Source organism: Nyctereutes procyonoides, unplaced genomic scaffold (assembly GCF_905146905.1).
Source record: "Nyctereutes procyonoides isolate TBG_1078 unplaced genomic scaffold, NYPRO_anot_genome, whole genome shotgun sequence".
In the NCBI taxonomy this organism is placed as follows: Eukaryota; Metazoa; Chordata; class Mammalia; order Carnivora; family Canidae; genus Nyctereutes; species Nyctereutes procyonoides.
Window position 1 is genome coordinate 15,484,991 of NW_026575121.1, and position 27,624 is coordinate 15,512,614.

The following is a 27,624-nucleotide window of genomic DNA, read 5'->3' on the forward strand; positions in this document are numbered from 1 at the left end:
TGTTTCTGCCAAATTCTCTACACTGACCAGAGAGAGGCTGAGAACCCATTTGGGGTTTGTCACCAGACTGGATGGAACACCCTCATCGAGGGTGCTGAGCTCTGTTTTGGCTTCCAGTTTACCTAATTCAAATGAATAGACTGCTTGCTCAGAAACATGAAATTGTACCTCAATGCCTGCCCTCAAATTAAAGGTCATCACTATAGTTTCCAGCTACAGTTGGCTAAAGGAATATTAAGAGTTTTTCATAAAACCCTACACATACCCTCCTGCCTGCTGCTGAAGGCACATGTATCAGTGAAATATGTGCAGCAGAAAATGATCTGTTTCTCAGTTGGCTCTTGCCTCTGTCAACTCTTTAGCTGCAGAGAGGAAATCCAAAACACGGTCCCCTACTCGGGCCTGCTCAGACTCCTGTCAGTGATGGGAGGCTGGGGCCCCTGGGGGAGTGGGGGGCAGCCCCGGCTGGTGCTCTGCTAGCCTCAGGCTTCTGGTCCTCCTGCTGGGTGGTTGTCCTTGGGCTCCTGCAGACAATGCTCTGGGGCCTGACGGCTCCAGTTTAGGCCTTGCCTGCATGTCTCTGCCCCTGGGGGTCTCTGTCATCTTCGCTTCCCTTTACTTGCCAGGCTGCTTCTCCCGTGCGGCTGCTCCCTGGCCCCAAGTTTCTGGAGTGTTGATCTGCCACCTGGTATGTCCAAACTATCTGGTTGAATTTCAGTTTTGTTTCTGAAAAGCCCAAGTCTTTGCAAAAGCCCGTGAAGAACCGATAGTCAGAATGCTTTCATTTAACTTCTTTTCTTGCGGTTAGGATCCTGTCTGCTAAAACGTGTAAATGTCCTTCACCTTTCTTGATTTTTTAAGATCTGTTTTCAGGAAAATATGCATTTGTGCCCTCCAGTTGCAACTCCTATTTCAGCAATGCATAGGAGAACAATTTATTCCTACACAGGCTGGGGATAACAGTGTTCCCCAAAGTCTATAAACAGGGCCTGGCTCATAGTTCTAATTAATTAACTTTATTAACTTGGAGCTGAAAGGAGGTGGCAACTTAAGGAAATAAAAAGCAGCGGACCTCGCCAGACTGGTTCCACATAACTGCCTTTTAACTGAAGGTAAAAGAGCAGTCATTTACTTACTGAACGTAATAAAGCAAAATAGATGCTAAGATAGACGGCGGAGCACAGGCTATTTACAGCTTATCCACAGAATATGCTAACTACAAAAAAGAAAGCCCCAACGTTTTTCATTTAGTGCAAGTAGCAAGTTTATTTCCTCGAATATAAAATTAAGAGTTAATTTGATGCCCCAAATGAGGTAAAATTGCAACATTTGCATAGGAAAACCTTCCTCGACACACTTTAGACCTTTGTTAAACATATTGATTGTCAGATCAAAGAAACAGCAATTTCAAGTTTGTTCACAGAAAAAAAAAAAATTTTGTTACCTGGGAAGTTTCAAAATGGCAGTTCTATCCCAGAATCATAATCACCAAGGGAAAAATGCTTTCTCGGTTAAGTTTCGGCAGCGCTGTAATACCATGTACCTCTACTTGATGCAAAAGCATGTGCGTTTTACAAAGAGTGCATGCATTCATTCCTAGTACATCATTTTTGGAAATGTGCTCAATGGCCTCCCAGTCTCCTGCAGGATCTAATTAACATGAATTCAACAATGATAATAACGAGCTTACATTCATTTCCTCACAGCTTTGTTCTATTCAGTTTTATGTTTCTGATGCCATGTTGATAGCATGAAGATCCCAATGCATGAGAAACGTGGGCCCATATAAACAACATGCATGGGGTATGTATGTATATATCAAGAGTTGACATTGATGATTTGATGTTCATTAATGCTGAAAACAGAAAGGTAAAAATTACAGTGACTTAGAAAAATGGTACTTTCTTCAGGACACATTGCTGAACACATGGCCACCTACCTGTTTTCTAAAGCATTATGTATAATTTAACCACCAAATATAGAACACATGAATACCAGGAGACAAGAAAAGCATTAAAACCCATTACAGTCTTGAATAAGCCCAAACCTCACGTACATAGGAAAAGCACTGCAATCATGTTATTTAGCTTTATTTTTCTAATATATATCATAATTTAAACTATATAAAGTCACTTATATAAAAAGTAATTTTTTTTCAAGTGATATAGCTTAGAGCATGGCTTTACATTTGGCTTAATCATTTTTTACCAGTTTAATTTATAAAGCTCGTAATCTTGCCAGCAGGGCTTCAACTTCGGGAACAGATTCGTTTTTAGAAACCGAGCCAAGAAGTTCCATTTCCTTTTTTCTGTTGCTTTCTACATTACAGGCTTCCTTCTTCTCAACTGCCTTGATCCTCCCTGTAGACGTATGAGTGTCTAGATTATAATTAAGCTCCTTGGCGACTGGAGTCCTCGTTGAGTTGCAATTGATATTGTAGTGTGAACGTGACCCTTCTGTCAACTGCACTTTCTGATTTTCTGCAGTAGGGAGGAAAGAAACAGAAAACTTATCACTGTGATAAGCAAGGACTGTGCACATTATGAAACATTAATTTAAAATAATTATGCTCAAGTCCTCTTAGATAAATTAAAATATTCAGAGAAAGGTAGATTGAAAATAAATACACAGGAGTTTAAGAATAAATGAAAATATAACTCGGTAACCCTTTCCTTAGCACGCATGCTGATTTCCTTCTGGTCTTTGCTCAAATGCCATACGACTAGAGAGGCACTTCTAGGACCATCCAGCAGAAATAGCCCCGCCCCTTTCCATCACCCGTTTACCCCTCGCGTTTTCCTTCATAGAACTCCTAACCACCAGACACATCAACCTGTTTACTTGCCCACTGTCTGTCTTTTTACTAGAATGTAAGTTCCAAGACTGCAGGGATGTTGTTCTAAGTACTGCTTTAATGTCAGTGCCTCAAAATGGCCCTGGGGCAAAGTGGTGTTCAATCAATATGCACTGGGTAAAGAAATCATCTCCATGCTCTAGGACCCAAGACAAGCATTTGTTGGAATGATAATGAGATTTTTTTTTAAGAAAAAAAAGTTTTTTTTAAGAAAAAAAGGAAAATTTCGAATAGGTCTTTAAAAACTCAGTGATTTCCTTCAAAAGAACTATTGTATTTGGTAGGCAAATTAAAACATCCTAGCAAATCAAAATTATGTCATAATCTGTCAGATATACACACATATATTCATAGACATGTATACATAGGCACACATATATCCTTTTGTTGGTGACTGGCAGGGAGCCTGGCGTGCAAGGCTGGAAGGGGGACAGTTGCAATAGCTAATGACTTATGGTGCTGGCTGATTGACTTTCACAGGGAATGCTAGATTTTCTTTTAATTAACTGACTGGCCTATCTTATCATGCAATCTTATAAGGTATTTCTCATAGGCCTCAAACTTTGAAGAAACAGACACCCTCAATATTCATGTAACCTTGAACGGGGCTTGAAAATGGCTTCAACAAACTTGACATGACATTTAAAGTTTTTTGGTTATTCTCTGAGAGATGTTCCATTATCCCAATAGTAATGACTTTGGAGCACAAGCAGTCACTCATGACAGTGTGTTTTATGTGAGTGCTGAAAATTCCAACCGAAAACAGCTTGTACATTAAAAGGTGGCTGCTGAAGATATTTACTGCACTGTCATTTCCTGACCAGGGGCTTCCAGTGATGGATGAGTATTTTACACACTTTCTTGGACAATCTCAACAAATTTTAGAAGTATGATCACCTTTTAGCTGTTGGAAGAAAATAAATACAGTTTTCCTATCACCTTCTCTATCAGGTGGGCAATTGTTACTCAAAAATCAAACCTAACAGAGTATGGATTTTCTTAGAGCTGTTTATAATTTATAATGGACATACTGTGTTTGCAGGAAAGAAGACAGAGGACATAGTATCCCTGTAGTTCCCATGACCACACAAATTTATTTATTTTTTTCATAGTATCCACCCTCCTGCCCCCAGAATGTCTGAGAACTGCATTTGTAGCTAAAAGTCTTTCGTCAGCTTACTGTTCCTTTCCCCCAGATCTTCCTATCTCTTCTTGTCATTGGATTTCTTGTAAACGATTCCATCATGATGATGTCACCAATGAAGTGGCTGCTATTCTGCTACTGGGCGACTCTAGCTCCAGTTTTGATGGCAAAGATGACATTAAATTGGGTAAACTATGGATGTAAAATAAACACAGCGTAAGTATTCTATACCTTCTCTGGCTAAAATGTATGAAGCCCAATTCCGTATGTGGCAAAATGAAAAAGACCATGGGATTTTAAGGTGAATCCGAATTGAAATCCACATTTTTGCTTGGCTTTGACAAGTTATGACAAGTTAACCTTTCATGTCTTACGTTTTAATAATCCACGTTAGAGAAGTTGTGAGAATTAATGCAAATAACGTGGGTGACACCAGCTTCAAGATACTTATTTCCCCCCTCTATTAAAGCTTCTTAAGGGATGCATCTACCACCCAGGGCTGACCTTTCTGACTTTCTGGTGACTGTATGGGTGAGGCCTCAAATTTATTAACAGCTTGCATTTATATGGCATTTTTATTTATAAAGTATTTCTTTCACTTTAAACATTACCACCCTCATTTTATAGATTGAGAGGTAAAAGCAAAAGGAGGTTAAGTCATTTGCTTAGACTTAGCTACTGAGTAAATCAGTGGCAGAAGCCAAATGCTGTCTCTAGAGATACTAAGGCTGTCTTAAACAAATTTGAAAAGCTTTTTGCCAAGGAAAAGTGCTAAGTAATTCAAAGCTAAGTTTCATAATAATCATATCCTGTACTTATACCTCAAAATGCTTTTCTGTCACATTTAATTTTCTCAATCACTTTGTAAAGCAGATTGTAGACTCATGTAAACTACCTCAGTACAGTATGTCCAAGGTCATACGTGTGCTCCATTTCTTTCTGAGTCTTACTGAAATCCATGACAATGAATTTCAAGGATGACCTTAATACTACTGCAATTCCCTTGTCCGTTCATTCTTCCATTCTCCTAGAAAAATATCTCACACCTCCTCTGTTCTTATCAAATGTCCAACATATTCTCCTTTGCTGTCATTTAGCTCGTTCAGAGAAGCAATCGGAAGAAAACTCCCATGAGCTTCCGCCTGCCCCCAGTATCTATCTACTCACCACATGCACATATACTCCTCACCTCCCTAGGGTATTCTGTGCCCCGCCCCCCAACCTCCCGAGGACAAACCTGCACAGTGAGCACCACATACTACTGTCATTTGTCTATTCAAGGACATCCTTCTGACAGCTGTGGCCTCTATGGAAAGGTTTCCTTCCTCATGTGATCATTACCCTCAGCATACAAGTATGTTGTCATAACCACAATCTTTAGGGGAAAAAATATGTATTTGACTCCACATCCTCCATTTACTACCTCAATTGTTGACTGCCTTTATAGCAAACACATCTCAGAAGAATTGCCCATTCTTCCCATCTTAGTTCTTCTCTTCCTATTTTTCTCTTGAACCCACTCCAATCATGCTTTTGACCCTTTACTCTTCTGAAACAGCTCTTGTCAAGGTCACTAATAAACTGTGTTGCTAACAGCAAGGACTGTCTATCCACTTGGATATTTTAGTCCTCCTTTACTCAACCTATACCAGATTCAAGGATGAAATGCCTAGCAGAGCCTGGGCTTTTCTTTAACTGTTTGCTCTTTGAACTTCTTTGGAGGCTTAGGTGGATAACACTGGGTGGGTCAACACAGGCAAGAGCATTTCTACCCTTTTCAGAGAACTCCAAATATTATTTTGTTCCTATAGCACGCCCATAGATAAGAGAAAAACCAAGCTGGCATTTAACTCCTCTGTGGTTTCAGGTGGAAAATCTTTTATGAGAAGCAACAGACAAGATGACACAAAACGGAAAGTGGCCATTCCTGAAACCACCAAAGAAATAAAAAAGAAAGTGCACAAGGGCTTCTTTAAGACTGAACTTAGAGCTCTTAGATAACAACTCTTCACTCCAACCCTCACATTTATCTCTCAGCACCTCAATAGTCTCCAGGTGGGGCTGCAGTTTCTTTCTTTTTACTTTGTTCCCAGTCATGGGAGTCCCAAACTGTGGAACTGTGAGAAAGTCTCAACTGAAACTGCAAAGCTGAGGAAGTCGAGGGGGAGGAGTCTCCCATCCCACTGCAACTAGTGACAATGTTTACAGGTGGAGGAAGCTCCCAAGTTGGACATGTTTATTATAATGTTGGGTTCAAAGCCAGGTGTCTTTTGCCATTACTATTATCTTAAAAGTTGGCTATTGGTGGCTTCATGTGGGCTGAACTGTAGATACAAATTCCACACAAAAACAGACACTTGGTTTCTAAATGGTTCACTTCAAACATTGGGGGATGGTTTTAAGTTGGAGAGAACTCTCTGTAGGTGTGTGCTCAGAATCATAAAATAAATTATAATTTGAAGCCAATGGACTCATAGCCTTTTCCTATGAAATTAGACCATTCCAAATACAAGGTGACATGCTTGGACTCTTCAAATGAAAGATAAGGCTGGGGTATTAAAAGAAAAAAAAAGTATTTTCTGTACCTGTCGACTCAAATCCTTACCATACACATTTTTAAATGGAAACTAAAATTATTAAGGCAAATTGGAATCATTGCTTAACTCTCCAAAGAGAGAAGGCCTGTGCTATTATTTTATGAATCAAATCCAGGGCTTTATAAGATGTTACAGTTGATGTCTGTGAAGGGAAGTATGATATATCTAGGACTATGGCCAATACCCAGGGCCATTGGTGATTATGGTACAGATGGCAAGGACCAGCTGCTATTCTTAGTAGTAGGTCAGTAAGGGAATCTAATCCACATATCTTGTTTCTATGTGGAAATAAACTGAGAATACATGCTGTTTTTCCTTTAAGACAAAAAAAAAAAAAAAACCCACCTCACTTATTTCAATTTAATTCCTCCTATGGTTCTCACTCTAATAATTGATTCTGGAGTCCCACCACAGCTTTTTTTCCTAAAACTGAATAAAAAGTTGAAAACTGTTGGAAAGTTGAATGGCTCTTAAATACAGAGAACCCCCTGGACTTACACATGAGAACAAAAGCCTTGAACTAGATTTAGGGCTGGTTCCCACAGGACCTTTGGCAGACTATAGATTTGGATGACAAAGCTAAACAAACAAAACCCCAAACAAAAAACACCCACTGAAAAAAAAAAAAAAACCACCCACTGTCCTGAGCTCATTTTTTCATTGTTTTCGGAGTAACACAAAAGACAGGGAAAACTAGGAAAGTTGCTGACAAGAGAATAAACATAAATATATGCAACTGGGCCTCCAAATGAGGAAATCTTTCAGCCAACAGTTGTTATGTTGCTATGCTGAGGTGAGGCTGATGGCCCTTGGGGAAAACCCTCTCAGCTGCAGGAAATATCAGTTATGGTTTAGAAAGAGGTATTATTATTCCCTTTAAGTCAGTATTGATCCCCCATCACATTGTGGTTCTAATGGGCACTGGCTTCTTAGAAGCGCCAACTCTCAGATGAAATATAAAATTGAGCTCCTGCCTTTTGTGGTCACTGGTGAGCCTGTGGCAGCTTTGACAGGAAGAAGAACACAAAACTCTGATGTCCTAAATTGACTGCCTCTGTTCTGTTTTCCTGAAGTTTGGTCTCTCTTCCCAGTTCTTTACCTTTTGCTCTTAACTATTACTTTGACCTACTAAGTAGCTGTTTGTTTCACCCCAGAAATGCCTTTACTTTGGTGAGAGAAAAAAAATAACCTATAAATATAATTTTTAAAGCACTACTGGGTGCACATGGTAGTAAAGTGTGTGGCAAATATATGTTTTTAATCTATGCAATAACTGAAGTTAGTGCTGGCCGCCAGCAGCCCGTATCCCTGTGGTTTTCCTTACTGTTGATTTACTGATGCTATAAATAATTGTCTTCCCTCAGTTTCATTTTGCTGTTATTTTACCGTTTGTATTGAAAATGTGTAAAAATGACAAAAAGAGCAAAAGGGCATGTTGTATAGTCAAAATCTTTTGGGAGTGCCAAGAGACTCTTATTGAAACCCATTACATAAAAATAAAAACAAAACAATTACTCCCTCATTTTAAAAAACAAAACAAAGAGAGCGATAAAGGAGAATTCTGAATAGAGGAGATAATTGACACATGTTAAAGAAATATGTACAAAATTGAGTCACTTGTGCTAAGCCCCATGACTTGGGCCGAGACATAACCTAAATGCAGTTTCAGCCTCACCCAGGAATGTAACTAAAGGTTACCAAGCAATCTGGAATTACTTGGCCAGGACTAGTGAGGTAATCTGTCCAATAGACCCTTTCTGTCCTCTTTCAAAGGAAGGTGACCTTGCCAGAAATAATAAAGCCTTTCCTCATCTCACCCCCTTTCAGCCTATAAAAGTCTTCCATCTCCTACAGCTCCTTAAAGCTCCTTACTATGTGCTAGATGGGATGCTGCCCATTTAGTAAATTTCTGAGTAAAGGCAGCTTGATCTTAAAATTCACTCAGTTGAATTTTGTTTTCTAACAGAATTGATGGCAAAAAAAAAGACCTGAAGTAGACTTTTTGGGGCTTTGGAAACAACCAGAAACGCAGGAGTGGTACTCATGAACGTTTCTGAGTTTATTCCTTGCCACTACTGAGTGCTGTTGAGTTCCTTTTGGTTCTGACTTTAGCTCTTGCGTTGAGCTTCTGATCTAATTGGCTTTCCAGTCATCCGACATTGAGAGCAGCTGGTAGTTCAGGCCACACTTCTTACTTAATTGGTAGAAACTCCCTCTCCCCTTGATTCTGTCTTAAAATCCACATAGGAACTGTCAGTGGGAGTTTGCACTTCCCCGATTATGTGAAGCCCCCAAGCTGCATTCATTGAAGTCTGCTGCTTTAGTACTTTCCCTGGTCCGACGTTCCATGGTGGGAAGTGGTACGGGCCACACAGGGCCTTTTCTTGTCCAGGCTACAGCAACATCTTTTGGTTACTGCTGGTGTGTTAAGGTGCACAGGTTTGTCTGTCTTGTATGTAGATAAAGGTTATTACTAAAGGAATCTGTGAAGCAGTCACAAAATTGGCAGGGAAAAGTCTAGCATTTAAAAGCTGTTACCAGTTTTTGCCACCTAATCCAAAGACTCTCATGTTAGGATAAACTGGTCATGGGGGCAGGTCAGATTGACCCTAGGTCACAGGCCAACCTCAATTTCTGGGCAGTGAGGTATATGGCACACCCCACACAACCCCTAAACCAGAGGTATATTAAATATTAGTTTGACTCCAAGTCAAGTTTGGCTCCAAGTATTAGTTTGCTAATTAAGTATCAGTTTGGCTCCAAGAGAACTAAAGTTTTAGCTTAAATTTTTTTTTTTTTTAAAAATGAGATCCTTAAAAAGTTGGTGTACCACCTTCCAGCACACTTGCTTATTTCATGTCTAAAAACTATGGTTACAGAACGTATAAATACCTACAAAAATGGCAAAATCTTACTAAAGGCAACCAAGATAGTTCATTCAAAAAGTGCACTCAAAAGCAAAAGTTCCTGAATTAAATAGAACAGAATACTTTCTAAAAGGCTTCAATATTCCAAATTGTTTCATTAAAAATTCTGTAGCAAAAAGCTCATGAAAATTTAGACACAAGGAAGACCTGGGTGGCTTAGTGGTTGAGTGTCTGCCTTCAGCTCAGGGTGTGATCCTGGGTCCGGGGATCAAGTCCCACATCGGGCTCCCTGCATGGAGCCTGCTTCTCCCTCTGCCTGTGTCTTTGCCTCTCTCTCTCTCTCTCTCTCTCTCTCTCTCTGTGTGTCTCTCATGAATAAATGAATCTTAAAAAAAAAAAAAAAAGACATAAGAGGTACCCAAAACAAAGGACGATAAAACTGACAGACTCCTACTGTTCTCTACCTTCCATTACCTGAGTACTCACATTCTAACTCTGTCTGAACCGCCCTTCCACTCTGCAGGGACTATTAGACAGTTACCTTTACAAGAAAACCACCCAAAGTTATGAGTGATCCTTCTCAGGTATCTCTCCTCCTTGGTAAAAAATTGAAATAGGTTCGAAATTAGAGAATTTTCCTAAAGGGAGGATCCCCAAAATTATTCTGAAGAGTTTAGTCATTATTGAGGCCTATGACCCTAATTTGTCAGATCCTTATCAGCTTGTACAAGTGATGGTGGGACCTGGTGAAGCCCAAGAATATATGTGGAGGCAAAATGGCAAAACACGGAGGATGATTTTTGAGATGCCTGATTTCCAGTGTGGCCCCCTCATGGACCAGTAAAAGCACACAAAATAACTCATTTTTTACAAACCATTTATAGAACTGGTCTGTTATTCAAACACACAAACAAAAGATAAATCTGTGGCCAACTTTAAAGCTTATCTGGAAGCTGTCTTCTTACAGCATTCCGAGTTCCACACAATAAACATCACCCAACCTGCTCTTGCTGCCCTAGTAGTAAATGCATTATCTCCTGAATGGATTGGTAAAAAGGTGGAACATAGAATGGGAGATCACCAGTGTCTGAACTTGGAAGCAACACAGTTTAAAACTGTGTGAGGTCTTAGGAACACAAATGCAAACAAAAGTCTGCCAGTGAGAGTGGATCTGTACAACAGATCCAAGAACGTGCACTTGAGATAACCCCTGGCTGTCCACATCACACCCTCTAACGTACCCACCATTAGAATGATAGCTCAAAGGTTGATGTTTCATTGGTAATCACCTGGGACTCTGGAAAAAGAAGTGTACTTTTAAAGGTCCTATGCAAATTCTTAACATCAACTCAAAAGAAGTAGCTTTTTGGTCGGAAGCTGATAATTGGAGTCTGATGGGAACATTTTTGAGGCTTTTTCTCCTTAGCTAAAATTAAAATGTACCCAGAAGGCAAGAAAAACTTTCTAGCAGATCCACTTCATAAAAGGATTTATGGGTGGATCAGTCTACAATGTCATTTAAGTAGCAACCCAATTCCTTGAGGAATTAAAAACAACTGTCCCTAACTTATAAATCTTTATAAAACCAGAAAAGTAGCTCCAGAAAAAAATTTTAAACCCACCCACTCCTTCAATCATTCCCCAGACCTCCTCTATTTATCCTGAAAGGCTTGTAAATCTTATAAAAATTTTAGTCCTAGGAAACAAAAGTCAGGCACAGGGGAAGGGACTTGCATTCTTTTCCTGTGCCTTTGAAATGTAAATGTTCTACTTGATTCCTCCAGGAATTCTTACCTAGGTCATCTCTTTAAAATACTAACTTTATCCATTCATCTTTCGATGGACAAACAGTGTATGTTCTCATTCATTTGGGGAATATGAATAATAGTGAAAGGGAATAGGAGGGAAGGGAGAAGAAATGTGTGGGAAATATCAGAAAGGGAGACTGAACATAAAGACTTCTAACTCTGGGAAATGAACTAGGGGTGGTGGAAGGGGAGGAGGGTGGGGGGTGGGGGTGAATGGGTGACGGGCACTAAGGGGGACACTTGACGGAATGAGCACTGGGTGTTATTCTGTATGTTGGTAAACTGAACACCAATAAAAATTAATTTATAAAAAAAAATACTAACTTTAGGAATAAGAATGGCTACAGATGGTGGAGGTAGGAAGACCGAACTCACCTCCTCCAGAAGCACACCAAATCTACACCTCTTTATAGAACAATTCCACTTGAAGAACTGAGGGCTGACAGCTTCTGCACAACATAAGAGACCAGATAGAGAATGAAAGAGATGGAGACAAAGGGACCTGTGCAGATTCATCTGCTCTGGGGAAAAAAGAAGAAAGAAAATAAAAGAAAAGAGAAAAGAGAAAAGAAAGAGAAGAGAAGAGAAGAGAAAAAAAACAAGCTGCAGTTTAAAAAGGTAACTAGAATATAATGGAATCAGCCCTAGAGAACTGTCAAATGGTAGCAGAGCTGCTGGAACTCTCTCAGGTCAGAGAAGCTGTCAAGTGCCACTGTTTATCTTCTTACTTCTCCTTGATAGTGCAGATAGGAGCGGGGTCCAGGCTCAGTAACCATACTGCCATCTTAGGGAGCCCTGGATACCCCAGCCATATCAATCCCAAATGGCATGGCTTAAAAATCCACTAGATTATAAAGGATCTAGCCCTAGAACTTGGCCAAACAGCAGGAGAGCTCTCTAGGTCAAAAGGGCTGTGAAGTGGTTTGGTTTTCATTTCTCCTCCACTTTGACAGTGTGGACGGAAGCAGAGTTCAGGCACCCTAGCTGGCCTACCACCTCAGTGAACCCTGGGTCCCATGGTCCACACTAGCCCCAGCCATCCCACCAAGGCACACACTAGGAAACCCCTGCTCAGCACTTGCTATAGCTTTAGCCCTCTCGCCAAGGCGACACAGGTAAAAAATACCCTGAAACATTCCAGGCCCATACTCTAGTTCCAGATAACGTGCCTTGGCACCCTCAGTACAGAGCACCTTGGGATGTCCTGGTTTGTGCACTCCTGGGCTCTGGGACATTGTGGCTTGCACCCCTTCACCTTCAGCTGTCCTGCCAGGGTACCCTCTGTGGAGAGAGCCCTGAGACTGCACTGGCATGCTCACTTCAGTTATGGTCATCCTACTAGGGCAGCCTCAGCAGAGTGCCCCAGGACCCCCAGCCCACGGCAGCCCAAGCTCCAGTCAGCCAAAGTCAGCAGATAAACATAGTCTACACAAGGGATGACTGCACACAAGATCATTTCTTCAAGTTTAGAAGTAACTGTCTGCCTAATTCATAAAAATAAACACAGAAAGTCATGCAAAATGAGTAGACAGAGGAATATGTCCAAACAAAAAAAAACACGACAAAACATAAGACAAAATAAACAACATGGAAATAAGCAATCTATCTGGTAAAGAGTTCAACATAAAGAATGATCATAGGGATGCCTGAGTGGCTCAATGGTTGAACATCTGCCTTTGGATCAGGGAGTGAACCTGGGGTCCTGGGATGGAGTCCCACATCTGGTTCCCTGTATGGAGCCTGCTTCTCCCTCTGCCTATGTCTCTGCCTCTCTTTCTGTGTCTTTCATGAATAAATAAAATAAAATCTTAAAAAGAAAAGAAGAGAAAAGAAAAGAAAAGAAAAGAAAAAAGAAAAGGGGCAGCCCAGGTGGCTCAGCGGTTTAGCACTGCCTTCAGCCCAGGGCCTGATCCTGGAGACCCAGGATCGAGTCCCACGTCAGGCTCCCTGCATGGAGCCTATTTCTCCCTCTGCCTGTGTCTCTGCCAGTCTCTCTCTCTCTCTGTCTCTCATGAATAAATAAATAAAATCATAAAAAAAAGAATACCATAAAGATGGTCACCAGACTTGAGAAAAGAGGAATGAATTCAGAGAAAACCTCAACAAAGTGGTGGGATTCATAAAAAAAGAGCCAATCAGAGACAGAACATACAATGAATAAAATAAAAAATACAGATGAAGGAATCAACAGTGGATTGGAGGATGTGGAAGAATGATAAGCAAGCCTTAAGACAGGGTAATGGAAAGCACTCAAGGTGAATAGCAAAATAAAACAAAAAAAAATTTAAAAATGAGGATTAAAAAAAATGAGGATAGGTTAAGGGATCTAGATCAAGTGAACAAATACATTAGAGGGGTCCCAAGAGGTGAAGAGTAAGAGGGGTAGAAAACTTTTTTGAAGAAATAATTGCTGAAAACTTCCGTAGCATAGGGAAGGGAACAGATACCCATGTTCAGGAATCAGAATTCCAAACAAGGTGAACCCAAGGAGGTCCATACTACAACACATAATTAATATGTTAAAGCTTAAACGTACAGAGTTTTAAAAGCAGCAAGAGAGAAGCAACTAGTTATGTACAAGGGAAACCCAATAAAACTATCAGCTGATTTTTCAGCAGAAATTTTGTAGGTCAGAAGAGAGTGGCATAATATATTCCAAGTGTTGAAAGGGGAAAAAAAAAAAACCCTATATCCAAGAATATCTGTATGGCAAGGTTCAGAATTAATTAATTCAAAATTAAAGGAAAGATAAAGAGTTTCCCAGACAAATGTTAAAGGAGGCCATCAATACAAAAGCAGCCTTACAAAAAATATTAAAAGGGCTTCCTTAAATGTAAAACAAAAGGTCATAACTAGAAGAAAATTATGAAAGGAAAAAAAAATTCGTGAGTAAAAGTAAATATACAGAAGAAATAGTACAGCAGTCACTTATAAAACTAGCATAAATATTCAAAGACAAAGGCAATAATACTAATTATATGTAAACAACTGGTAAAAGGAACTTGCAGAATAAAAATATGTAAAACATGACAACATATACATAAAACATGGAAGCAGGGAGTGAAAATGAAGCTCTTTTAGAATGTGTCCAAACTTAAATAGCCATCAACTAAATGTAGACTGCTATACACATAGGATGTTATACATAAACCTTATGATAACCACAAACCAAAAACCTGTAATAGATATACACAAAATAAAAAGGAATCCAAGCATTACATTACATAGTCATCAATCACAAGGAAAGAGAGTAAGAAAAAAGAGAAGTACAAAAACAACCAGAAAATAACTAACAAAATGGCAATAAATATATACCTGCCAAATTACTTATAAATGGTCTAAATGTTCCAATAAAAATACATAGCATGGTGGAATGGAAAACACCAAGACTCATTTATGTACTGTCTACAAAAGGTTCACTTCAGGCCTGAAGACACATATAGACAAAGTGCAGGTGAGTTAGGGACAAATGGGGCTAGGCAGGGCTAGATAGGGAGCCATGGAAGCAGGTTCACAAAAATCCAAAAATACTGAGGTGGAAGAAACCAGAGATAAGGGAACAGGCCAGACCACCCTGCCCTAAGTATAGGCTGGGAGGGTGTCTTGTTATAACAGCTACTTGTAACCAACAAAAAAATCATCAGTCTCTAAAAAGGAAGTAAGCCATTACAGATGTTATCACTAGTCCTTACTTGATGGTGATATCATCCACCATGGTGGATATGTTAAAAGGATTTAGGTTTGGGAAGTCTGGGTGAGACTGGGCTCAGAGGTTGAGCATCTGCCTTTGGCTCAGGGCATGATCCCAGAGTCCCAGGATGGAGTCTCATATCGGGCTCTCTGCATGGAGCCTGCTTCTCCCTCTATCTATGTCTCTGCCTCTCTCTCTGTGTGTCTCTCATGAATAAAAAAAATAAAATCTTAAAAAAAAAAGGATTTAAGTTCTCTGATTAGGCTCTCAATAAAAGACCAACCCTACAAGCCCTCAGTGGCAACCCTGTCGGGACCCCTCTCATTCCTGAGAGCTTTCTCTGTATCTTTACCTAATAAATTTCTATCTCTTTACTCACTTTCCTGTGTCTGTGAGATTCATTCTTCGACTCTGTGAGTCAAGAGCCAAGCTCTCCCATATCAAAGGGATGGAAAAATACATTTCATGCAGATGGACTCAGAGGGAAAAAAAGTTAGGGGAGTAATACTTAGAAAAAAATGGACTTTAATAAAACAAAGACTACAATAAGAGACAAAAAAAAAGGGGCATTGTACAATGATAAAGAGATCCATCTAACAAGAGGATATAACAATTGCTTAACTATGTGTCCAACATTGGGGAATCTAAATACATAAATATTAACAGAAATAAAGGGAGAAATTGACAGTACAATAATACTAGGGGCCTTTAACACCCCACTTACATGAATGGAGAAATCATCCAGGCAGAAAAATCAAGGCATATGGAACATTCTCCAGGATAGATCACATGTTAGGCCACAAAACAAGACTCAATATAATTCAAGAAGATTGAAACCCAAATTAAGTCTTTTCCAACCACAATGGTAGGAAACCAGTAATCAATTAGAAGAAAAAAAAAAAAACCAAAAAAATGAAAAACAAAACTGGGAAAAACATGGCAGGCTAAACAGTATGCTAATAAATAACCTAAGAGTCAATGAAAAAAAGCATAAAGGAAATAAAAATAATAGAGGCCAATAAAAATGAAAACACAATGCTTTAAAATCTTTAAGACACAGCAGGAACAGTTCTAGGAGGGAAATATAAACAGACCTACCTCAAAAAAAAAAACAAGAAAAAGCTCAAATAAACAATCTAACTTTGCACCTAAAGGAACTAGAAAAATAATAAACAATGCAGAAGAAGCATTTAACAACATTCAGTATCTGTTTATGATAAAAAACTTTCAACAAGGTGGGCTTAGGGTGAACATACCTTAACATAATAAAGACCATATATGACAAACACACAGCTAATATCATACTCAATGGTGAGAAACTGAGGGCTTTTCCTCTAAGATCAGGAATGAGACAGAATGTCCACTCTCACTATTTTTATTGGTGGAAATAAAAGTTCTAGCCACAACAATCAGACAAGAAAAAGAAATAAAATGATCCAAATTCATAAGGAAAAAGTAAAATTGTTACTATTTGTAGATGACATGGTACTATACATAGAAAACTCTAAAGATGGGAACCCTGGGTGGCGCAGCGGTTTAGCGCCTGCCTTTGGCCCAGGGCGCAATCCTGGAGACCCGGGATCGAGTCCCACGTCGGGCTCCCGGTGCATGGAGCCTGCTTCTCCCTCTGCCTATGTCTCTGCCTCTCTCTCTCTTTCTCTGATGACTATCATAAATAAATAAAAAAAAAATTAAAAAAAAAAAAAAAAAAGAAAACTCTAAAGACTCCAACCAAAAACTATTAGAATAAACCCAGTAAAGTTGCAGAAAACTTAATATACAGAAATCTGTTGTTTGTATACATTAATAATAGAGTAGCAGAAAAAGAAATTAAGAAAACAATTCCACTTACAATTGCACTGAAAATGAAATACATAGGAAAAAACTAAGGAGGTGAGAGATTGGTACTCTGAATACTATAAAACACTGATGAAAAAAACTGAAGATAGGGTGCCTGGGTGGCTCAGTTGGTTAAGGGCTCAACTCCTGGTTTCAGTTCAGGTCAAGATCTCAGGATCCTGAGACCGAGTCCCACGTTGGGCTCCCTCCTCAGCAGGGAGTCTACTTTCCCCCTCTCTTTCTGGCCTTCCCCTGCACATGCTTTTGCTCTCTAAAATAAATCAATCTTAAAAAAAAAAATGGAAAGGGATGCAAATGGGAAGACATAGCATGCTCATGGATTGGAAGATTTATTGTTAAAATATCCATACTTCTTAAAGCAGTCTACATATTCAAAGTAATCCCTATCAAAATGCCAATAGCATTTTTCACAGAACTAGAACAAATCATCTTAAAATCTGTATAGCCCCACCAAAGACCCCAAATAGTCAAAGCAATGTTAAGAAGAGCAGAGCTGGAGGTACCACAATCCTAGACTATAACTACAAAGCTATAATAATCAAAATAGTATGACACTGGCCAGAAATAGGCAAAGATCAATGGAACAGAAAAGTAGCCCACAAATAAACCCATGCATATATGGTAAATTAATCCATGACAAAAGAGGTAAGAATATAGGGTGTGGGAAAGACAGTCTCTTCAGTAAATGGTGTTGAGAAAACTGAAAAACTACATGCAAAAGAATGAAACTGGACCACTTTCTTACTTCATACACAAAAATAAACTAAGAATAAATTAAAGACCTAAATGTGAGACCTGAAATCATAACACTCCCAGAAAAAAACATAGCAATAATCTTTTGGATATCACCCTTAGCAACATTTAGCTAAATATGTCTCCTCAGGCAAGGGAAACAAAAGCAAAAATAAACTATTGGGGCTAAACCAAAATAAGCCTTTGCACAGCAAAGGAAACTGTCAATAAAATGGCAAGGCAATCTACTGACTAGGTGAAGATACTGGTAAATATATATCCAATAAGAGGTTAATATCCAAAATATATAGAACTTTCACAACTCAATACCAAAACCCCCAAATACTCTGATTAAAAATTGGTAGAGGATCTGAATACACATTTTTTTGAAAGAAAATATACAGATGGCCAACAGATATATTCACCATCATTATTTATCAGGAAAATGCAAGCCAAAACACCTAGATATCACCTCATTCCAAAACCAAGAAATAACAAGTATTAGCATGGACGTACACTGTTGGGCAGAATATAAATTGGTATAGCCACAGTAGAAAACAATGTGGATTTTCTTCAAAAAATTAAAAACAGAAATAGCACATAACCCGGTAATCTCACTATGGGAGAAAACAAAAATACTAACTCAAAAAGATCTATGCAGCCCTTTGTTTATTGCAGCATTATATGCAATAGCCAAGATACGGAAGCAACCTAAATGTCCACTGATAGAAGAATAGATAAAGGAGCTGTGGTTTATATGTGCAGTAGAATATTACTCAGTCATAAAAAAAAAAGGAGAGATCTTGACATCTGAAACAACACAGATGGATTTGGAAGGTATTACGCTAAGTGAAATGAGTCAGAGAAAGACAAATATATGATTTTACTAATCTGTAGAATCTAGAAAACAAATGAATGAACAAACAAAAAAGTATTAAAAGACCCATAAATACAGAGAACAAACTGAGAGTTGCCAGAGGGGAGGGGTAGGGAGATGGGCAAAATGGGGTAAGGGGAGTGGAAGGTACAGGCTTCCAGTTACAGAATGAATAGGTCACAGGGATAAAAGGCACAGCATAGGGAATATATAGTTAATGGTATTATAATAGTGTTGTAGGATGAGAGATGGTAGATAACTTATGATGAGCACAGGATAACCTAGAGAGTTGTCAAATCAACGTTGAACAGCTAAAACTAATGTCGGATTGTATGTCAACTATTCTTCAATAAAAATAACATACCAATTTCAAGGAGGAAATTACCAGAAAAAAATAAAAACAAAAGGGGACAGGGCTATTCTAAAACTTAGGCAAATGAAAAACTTTATATCTTTCCCACAAATATTAATAAAAGGCTTTTGCCATCTAAGCAGGTGACATCAAATTATTCTATCTGCCAGAAACGTAATTTCGATTCGACCTTTTTTGTAACTAATGGTTATAAGTGGAAGGTACAGGTCTCTGTGTTTATCTTTGTTTGTTTCCTTATATATCTGCTATAGGGCTGTGGTATTTTCTACCTCTGGATAGTATTACTAAAATTAATTTGTAAAAGAGCTCTATGTAATTGGCTTGAAGAGAATTAAGCACTTAAGTGCATTAAGGACTCCTAAAACTCCCAGAAATATAATAGAAACTAATGCAAATGCTTTTAAAGTTCATGTGATCTGAGATAATCTTTGGTAAATAGAAGTTAGTTGAAATTTGTTGGATTAATTAAAATAGATATGTCTTCAGAATTATAAGCATTAAAATTAATGTAGATGTATAACTTTATTCTACTTGGGTTTATTAGTCAAATTGGGTCATATTATCTTTGTTAGAAAATTTGTCAGCAAGAAAGAACAAGGGATGATGGTTGAGTTTGTCTCTGGAGGTTTTTGTGGGTAATTTAAACATCATTTTTGAGAACAGTAATTTAAATAGATATAAAAGGGGAAAAAAGGTTTTAGGTCAACTTTTCAATAGTGTCCCCAAATCTTTTTGGTAGCCTGAAACCTTAAGGTTTTCCTAAGTTAATTTAAATGATGGATAGGCATTAGACATTGACATTTTTTTCCAAAGAAGATTAAATACTGAAACAAATACTGAACACAGGTTTACTTGCTTTTGGCTTCCTTTCACAGAGGAACTAAAGATATTTGGGTATATTAGTAAACATGTTTTGTGCCACACTGAAGAAAGCATATGTTTCTATAAATTAAAATTTTTTTTTTTATAATTTGTCAAGCCACGGAAATGCTCATGTAAAAGTTCACAATTGCTTACTTCTTTATTTTCACTAAAAATTGCAGTTTTTAGTGTTAAAAATACCAATATATGTAATTAAAGCTGCTAGAAATAATAAGGGAAACATCTCCATATGTAAGAAAAATAGGATGTGTGTTTTCAGTAAAAGAAGGTCTGGAAAATGGAGATGTATTTTTGCTAAAGAAAAAGTAATTTTGTCCTAAAGTGAGACTAGTTATTTTGGAATGGGAAAGAGTAAAAAAATTGGACAAAATTGTAAAAGGTTTGAATCTTAGGAGAAAGGAATCTTGGGAAAGGAATTTTATGGCAGTCAAGCTGGCTAAGATTTGTACAATTTGAAGTTTTAATATCAAAAGTACACTGGTGCAAAATTATAACTGGCTTTCTGCTAAAAGGACAGTTTTCCTGAACTTTGAGTCTGCTTTTGGTAACGGATTGTGAAAATTTCTTTATCTTTTAAGAAATCTGCATTAGAAGCAAAGATTTTATATCTTAAAATAATTTATTGCGTGTGCTTCATGATAAACTATATCTTTGGGTCTTTGATTTCTTTTTTTTTTTAAGATTTTATTTATTTATTCATGAGAGACACAGAGAGGCAGAGACACAGGCAGAGGGAGAAGCAGGCTCCATTCAGGGAGCCCAATATGGGACTCAATCATGGGACTTCGGGATCAAATTCTGAGCTGAAGGCAGATGCTTAACCACTGGCAGAAGCGTCCCAGGTCTTTGATTTCCTAAGAAAAACTGAGTCTTCTAAATTCCTAAAGTCTTCTAAGTTCCTATGTCCTGCTATAATATTATCATAATTCCAGTTATCATTTTAAAATGTGTCACAGAAATAACCAGATTTCCTTGTCAATTTCATTATAATCAACTCTCATCACATCTTTAACAATGGGAATTTTTAAAGTATTTTGTCATTTGCAGACAGTTATTGTTTTACTCAGATGCTTTTGCAAAAGTGTTCCTGAAAAAGTGCTTCATCTTCAAGGAGATCCATATAAAGCATTTTGACAAGTACAGGTTTCTGATAACTTTAAGATCATACAAATTGAGCTGGGTAAGAATTTTCAGGACAGAAAAATCAGATTCAAACAGAACAAGTAATTAATACATAGGACTGAATGAACTAAAGGAAGATGATTCTAACTCTTTATGATGTTTTGTTTGAAACATTGCTGGTTCTATCATGTTTTGCTATTTTCAAATTTAAGGAAATCTTTTCTTAAGTGACCTATGACAGCAATTTATTAAAGTATACCTTTTTTTAAAAAAAATATTTATTTGTGAGAGAGAGCGAGAGAGTGCACAAGCTGTGGGGAGGGAGAGGGAGAACCTCTGAAGCACTCTGTGGTGGGCTTGGAGCCTGACCCTAAGATCACGACCTGAGCCAAAATCAAGAGTCAGACACTTAATTGAATTTGGAAACTCTTGAATATTTTTTACATGGCAATATAACTGCTTATCTGCATAAATGCAGTAAGAATCTGTTCTCCTCATAACAGGATACAACTAGAAACATTGCCTATACTGGCAGGGCTTTGACTGGAATGCCATATTTAAAAGAAATGTGGGTAGACTGAGATATGACTAGACAGCTTTGAGGAAATACCTGGAAAGATCAATCTGGTATCTTGCTTTGAGGATTCCTGGCACTACCTTACCTGGTCAATAAGAATGGTCACTGCCTGGCAGGCCCAGGAACCTTGGGATATTCGCAGGGAGCTTGAGAAGAGCGGAATTCACTCAAACTACAGATTTTGTAGGTAAAATCTAATAGCTTTTAAGAGGTCTATCTGAGATTCCTTCTGAAAAGTTCCATCAAAGCAGTCTTAAAAAAAAAAAAAAACTTATATGGCCAATCACTATCCTTCCACCCTTTTGATTTGGAATAATTGAGAACAAAGACTGTCCTTGAATCTCTTTGGAAAGGCTTACACTAGATCCCCTTCACTCCCTAGATGGCAGCCGAACTCCAGGGACTTGAACTTCATATATACATCTCACAGCCAGGGCAGGCTCCACCTGGCATGTGGTCCTGTGGAGATGCTGGAGACCTCTGAATCAACTTGATGAGGAAGAGCAGTAGCCCACATCAAGGTCAGACTGCTTCTTCCAAAGATGCTACATCAATACTTCCTACTTTAAACAGAAAATGCTGTCTTCTCTTCTTTCCTTTACTCTGGCAATGGCCTTGAAAGATGACTATCACCCACACCTCCCGGGCCATTGCTAAGGAGTAACTTTTCAGACTGCTGGATTTGTCCTCAAAAACTCCAATCTGTTCATGATGCTAGAACATATTAAATACATTTTGTGCCCCTACAGAATTTATATTTGACTGTTGGGATTCTCATTCTCCCTGGGCGTTAGGAATGCTTAGGTGGCTGACACATACTGGGCAATGCCTCTGAGGTTTTGAACTGCCTCCTAACCGTTCATAAACAGAGTACGACATCTCATTGCTCAACTCCCCTGAATTTACAATGTCAAGTTAGAAAAGACCTATCAGGAAGAGTTCATGACTAGGTATTTGCTTGCTTGGACAGGTCCCCTACTTTCCTGGTTAGGAGTGAATTTAAATGAGGCTATGATCTGGAACTCCTCCTTAATTCTTGACAAGTACTGCAGAATCTGCTGCTAAAGCAATAAAGTCTTAGACTCCTTGGTCTAGATCTTGATTCTGGGATAGTTCCTGATTATCTTCAAAGAAGGAGGTATCTGTGCTGTGGCCACCACGCTGCACTTTGATTAACCGTTCTGGGGAAGTTGAAACTCAGTTACATAAGATCATTGAGCAAGCCACGTGGCTTAAAAAGGTGACTCCTCAATAGACCCTTTCTTTCTTTCTTTCTTTCTTTCTTTCTTTCTTTCTTTCTTTCTTTCTTTCTTTCTAAGATTTTATTTATTTATTCATGAGACACACACACACACACACACACACACAGAGAAAGAGGGAGAGAGAGAGAGAGGCAGAGACACAGGCAAAGGGAGAAGTAGCTCCATGCAGGAAGCCTCATGTGGGACTCGATCCCAGGACTCCAGGATCATGCCCTGGGGCAAAGGCTGATCGCAACTGCTGAGTCACCCAGGTGTCCCAAGAGACTCTTTCTTTAACTTATTTGATTTTTGACTGTTTTGGGTCTTGGGGATCAGGCTCTCAAGTACATTCCAGACATTGGGAATTATCCTACTTAAAATAATTATTGCAATCTCCCTGGAGTGCTCTTTCCTCTGAAAAGCTTTCAATGTACGTTCCCAGCTACCTACTATCAACCAAATGATCCACTTAAGACAAGAATGTCAGAAGAGGAACAAAGAAAACTTAAAAAACTTAAAAAAAATTGTGAATCTGAAGTTGTGGCCTGTGAATATCACAAAGATTAAGCAAAACCCATCAGGACCTGTGAATACCACACAGAAGATCAACAAAAGTTGTGAGAACTACAGAGAGGTAGCAGAGAGTGGTACTAAATGCCTTATATTTTGATTGCACTTAAGCAGGATCATCCAGAGCAAGGGGCAAGAAAGAATTTTTGAGAAGTTTTATGGTACAAAAGAGTGCTTTTATTATATCAGAGGGGCAGGACCCATGGGCAGAAAGAGCTGCACTTGTGATTGTGAGGAGCAACTGATTATATATTTTTAAGTTTGGGGGGAGGTAGAGATAACAAAAGCCTCTAAAGGGACTTTCAGATTTCTGTATGTTAAAGAACACCTATAGGATCCTGGATGTCTGGCTATTGTCAAGATAAAGTTGCTTTTAGTCTCTAGAAAAGCATTAACAGTAAGGCAGCTGAGAGTCCCTTGAGGAATGTCACACTCTGCAGGTGTTAGGTATTTATCAATGGACTACAAGTTGTAAGGAAATTTAATTTTATCTACATTTCTCTCGCCTGAGAAGTCTAATCTACATTTCTCTAGCAGAAAGTCTAATCGAAACTATTAAAAAAGGAAACAAAAGGTTCAAAATGGAGTCACTTGTGGTGGGTGAGTCCCAAGTCAGCAAACCAAAACTTAATACCTAACCTAATAGCAGTCTTAGCCTCACCCAGGAATGTAACCATTAACCAATCAATCTGGAATTATCTGGTCAGCACTAGTGAGGTGGTTTGCCCAATAGACCCCTTTCTGTCCCCTTTCAAAGGAAGGTGATCTTGTCTAAAACAATATATGGCTTGTGTCTCCCCTTTTCTGCCTGTTTTGTATAGCTCATATAGCTCATAGAAGCTCCTTTCTATGTGCTACATGAGATGTTGCCTGATTTATACATTGCTGAATAAAGCCAGTTTCATCTTCAAATTTACTTGGTTGAACTGTTCAACATAATTTAACTATAGTTTTTTTTTTTGTTTGTTTGTTTGCTTTTCAGAAACCCATCATATGCATACTTCTATTCAGTCTTATATCATTGCCCTTTAAATAAAAATTCAAGACAGCACTTCCATTTTATAACTTCCTATAGTGGGCCTTCTTAATTGCTCAGAAGACTGGAAGGAACTCAAGATGCTGCAGGATCCTGACTACAGGGTGTTCAGGTTAAGTTTAGCTTCTTTTTTTCTGTAGTGAAGTAAGGTGAAACCTTCCATTCAATTCCCTATCCTTCTGATATATAATCTGTTTGTAATATATTTCTTGAGTTGAATGTCCCTCTTCATATTTGCTTCCCTTTTTCCCACATCTCTATTCGATTCTTAGCAAATTTTGTTTTTTATCTATATCTCTTTATTGATATCTAAGTACCTCAAAATTCTTAAACTCAGTGGAATTTGCAACACTTTTGAATATGTATAATAAGGAATTTGGGGGCCTCTGAGGGGCTCAGTCATTTAAGTAGCCACCTCTTGATTTTGGCTCAGGTCATGATCTTGGGGTCTGGGATCAAACCCAGCTTTGGGCTCTGTGCTCATTGGGGAATCTGCTTCAGGATTCTCTTTCCCTCCACTCCTCCTCCCACTTGCTCGCTCTCTCAAATAAAAAAAAAAAAAAAAAAACAACTTAAAACTTTTTTTGGTTTGCCTTTATCCAGGTTCCAGAGAGGTAGCCTCTAAACCTTTGGAATTTCCAGTGTGATAGGAGTCTCTTTGCTATTCATGGTAGGCCCCTAGGCATAAACTGGTAATTGTGATTCAGGGTGGGGGGTGGCTACATCAAAAAGACCAATCATATGATTAGAATGTTAGGGTTTTGAGTTAAGTGATATAAACTTGATCTTCTAGGAGAGGAAGAGGGTATAGACGGAGTTCAATCATGTGGCCAATGATTCAGTCAATTATACTTAAGTAATGAAGCCTCAATACAAAGTCTAGACACTGATGCAGAGTTTTCCTGGTTGTCAATATGATGTGTACATTCACACACTGATATCTTGGGGACAAATAATATATGAGTGAGGACAATAGAAGCTTCATGTTTGGCACCCTTATGGAACTCAATGTGTGGTCTTTTTTTTGGCTGGTTCTGACTTGTGTCTTTTTTTACTATAATAAAGCTGTAATAGTAAGCTGAGCTGAATAGTAAGCTCCTGAATTCTAGGACTCATTGCAGTGAATTATTGAACCAGAGGGTGTAGTGAAAACCCCTGAATTTATAGCCAGCTAGTCAGAAGTGAGGGTGGCCTGGGGACCCCCAAACTTGCAGCTGGTATCTGAAGTGAGGGCAGTTTTTCAGAGAACTGTGATCTGTAAAGTTTGGACTAACAATGGGTAGTTGGTATCATAAGTCATTATAGAATGTTATTCATAACTTTTAATAATATATACACTGATAATATCAAAATCATCATGTTACCTTGATATATGGTTATTCTGTAGTTCTCAAACATTTTCCCTATACTTTACTCATTTGATTTTTGTAACACTTCCATGAGAGAAGTGATATATTTACCTTGTTTTACATAAAGCTGAAGCAGACATAACTTTAAGGCAGAGCCAGAGACAAAACTCTAGTCTTCAGACCACTTGCTAGAATGTTCTCTCATGGTAATGCCCTTTATCATGCTTATTCTCCCACATTTTGATGATTACTTTTAATCTTCTTTGGTAGCTTCTTCCATCTTCCCAGCCCCTCCCAAACACAACGCTATGCCTTCCCCATGTGGCCATTTCTCATGGTTAGATACTCAGCCCCCCACTTTTCTGTCCATTCCACTTTCCCTTCACCAGGATCTCACAGCTCCAACCACCTCTGCTAATAAGACTCTCACATCTGCATCTGCAGCCCTAATGGCAGAGCCTCACCCCTGTGTTCATCTTAGGTTCCTGAAGCATTTCTGCTTTAGATGCTTTACCATTACTTCAAACGACACATTTCCAAACCAAACTTCTGTCCAAAGCAGCTTCCGCTTTATACTAGCATATTAAAACCAACCATAGCATCTGCTTGCCAGTCCTATTTGTGCCTGACAGCAGTCTCATGCTACTATGCACTTGTGGTCACATTGTGAGGCTTATTAGCAACTATTAAGATAATATTTCTCAAGTATGCAATTGTCTGTCAGATAATACCAAATAGTAAATAACTTGATCAGTTGTTCTAGTGTTTCATGAGGAAGAGGTGGAGAAATAATATAATAATAATAATATAATAATATTATTTTAAATAATAACCAATAAGGGATATGGTTTGATATTATAGTTATCGAATACATACAAATATCTGATAAACCCTTTATATGTTATTTAAACATTTTTGCAGCAACTCTAAAAGATAGGTATTAACAACCTGGTCTTATAATTGAGGAAATTGAGGTTTTAAGAAGTCCATAAACTGTGAAGTCCACAGAGACTCTGCTGTTTGTCTCTGGCAAGCTCAGTTGTAATCTTACACCCCTATGGCTCTGGGGTGCATGATTAGACCATAGAAAATAGACCCACTGCGATATAAAGAACATCTCACTACAATGAAAACTTGAGGAAAGGCTGATTTCCAGTGCTCATGACTTGGAAGCTATCTGGGAAAATAACCAGCTAAAGAAATACTATGGGACCTAAGCATTTTCCTGAGGCCTTCTCTTTTCTTTCTTTTCTCTCTTTCTCGATTTTATTCATTCATTCATTCATTTATGAGAGAGAGAGAGAGAGAGAGAGAGAGAGAGAGAGAGAGAGAGAGAGGCAGAGACATAGGCAGAAGGAGAAGCAGGCTCTCTGCGGGGAACCTGATGCAGGACTATCCCAGGACACCAGGATCATGACCTGAGCTAAAGGCAGAGGTTCAACTACTGAGCCACCCAGTTGCCCCCTGAAGCTATTTGTAAGGAGTTTCTTATAGTGTGTTTTCAAGTATTTTCCTTTACTTCTTATCTTTCCTAATTCAACACCTTTAGATATTTTCAATGTACACATGTTCCTTCTGAACAAGTAATTTATACTATTTTGACTCCATTTCACTTTGACTCACAGAGTCATATAATCTGAGGATTGGAAAGATCTTGAGTTACTTGGTAGAACCATCTATTCAATGCTTGAATTCAATTTATTCAGCATCCTGTAAGCGGTCATCTTGTCCAGTCTGAAGATCTCTAGTCAAATTCTCAAAAGACAGTACATTCTTCTTTTGGACAGGTCTAATAATGAAATGTTTTAGCTTACATTTATCTAGTGCTTATTTCCCTGAAATCTTCATCACTGGCCCTACTGATTTTTTTTTTTTTTTCCATTAGGGATGTAGTAAGTGCATCCGATTCCTCTTCCACTCACCAGCCCTTCCGGTATTTAAAGACAATAATCATAATCCGTAGCCTCCTTGCCAAGCCTAATAGCCAATATTTCTTTGTTCTTCTAGAGATCTTGAGTTGAAGTTATGATTATGTCAATTTATT

At 38.5% G+C, this 27,624-nt stretch overlaps 1 protein-coding gene across 1 annotated transcript in view; it reads right to left on the minus strand.

The window, feature by feature from the left end:
• Positions 1-1,167: 1,167 nt before the first annotated feature.
• The window catches only part of DIAPH3 (diaphanous related formin 3), a 489,880-nt gene continuing 463,423 nt past the window's right edge, over positions 1,168-27,624 (minus strand). The window contains exon 28 of the mRNA XM_055336191.1: positions 1,168-2,480. Within this exon, the coding sequence (XP_055192166.1) occupies positions 2,218-2,480 (263 nt within the window). The 3' untranslated portion in view covers positions 1,168-2,217. The remainder of the gene's footprint in view (positions 2,481-27,624) is intronic.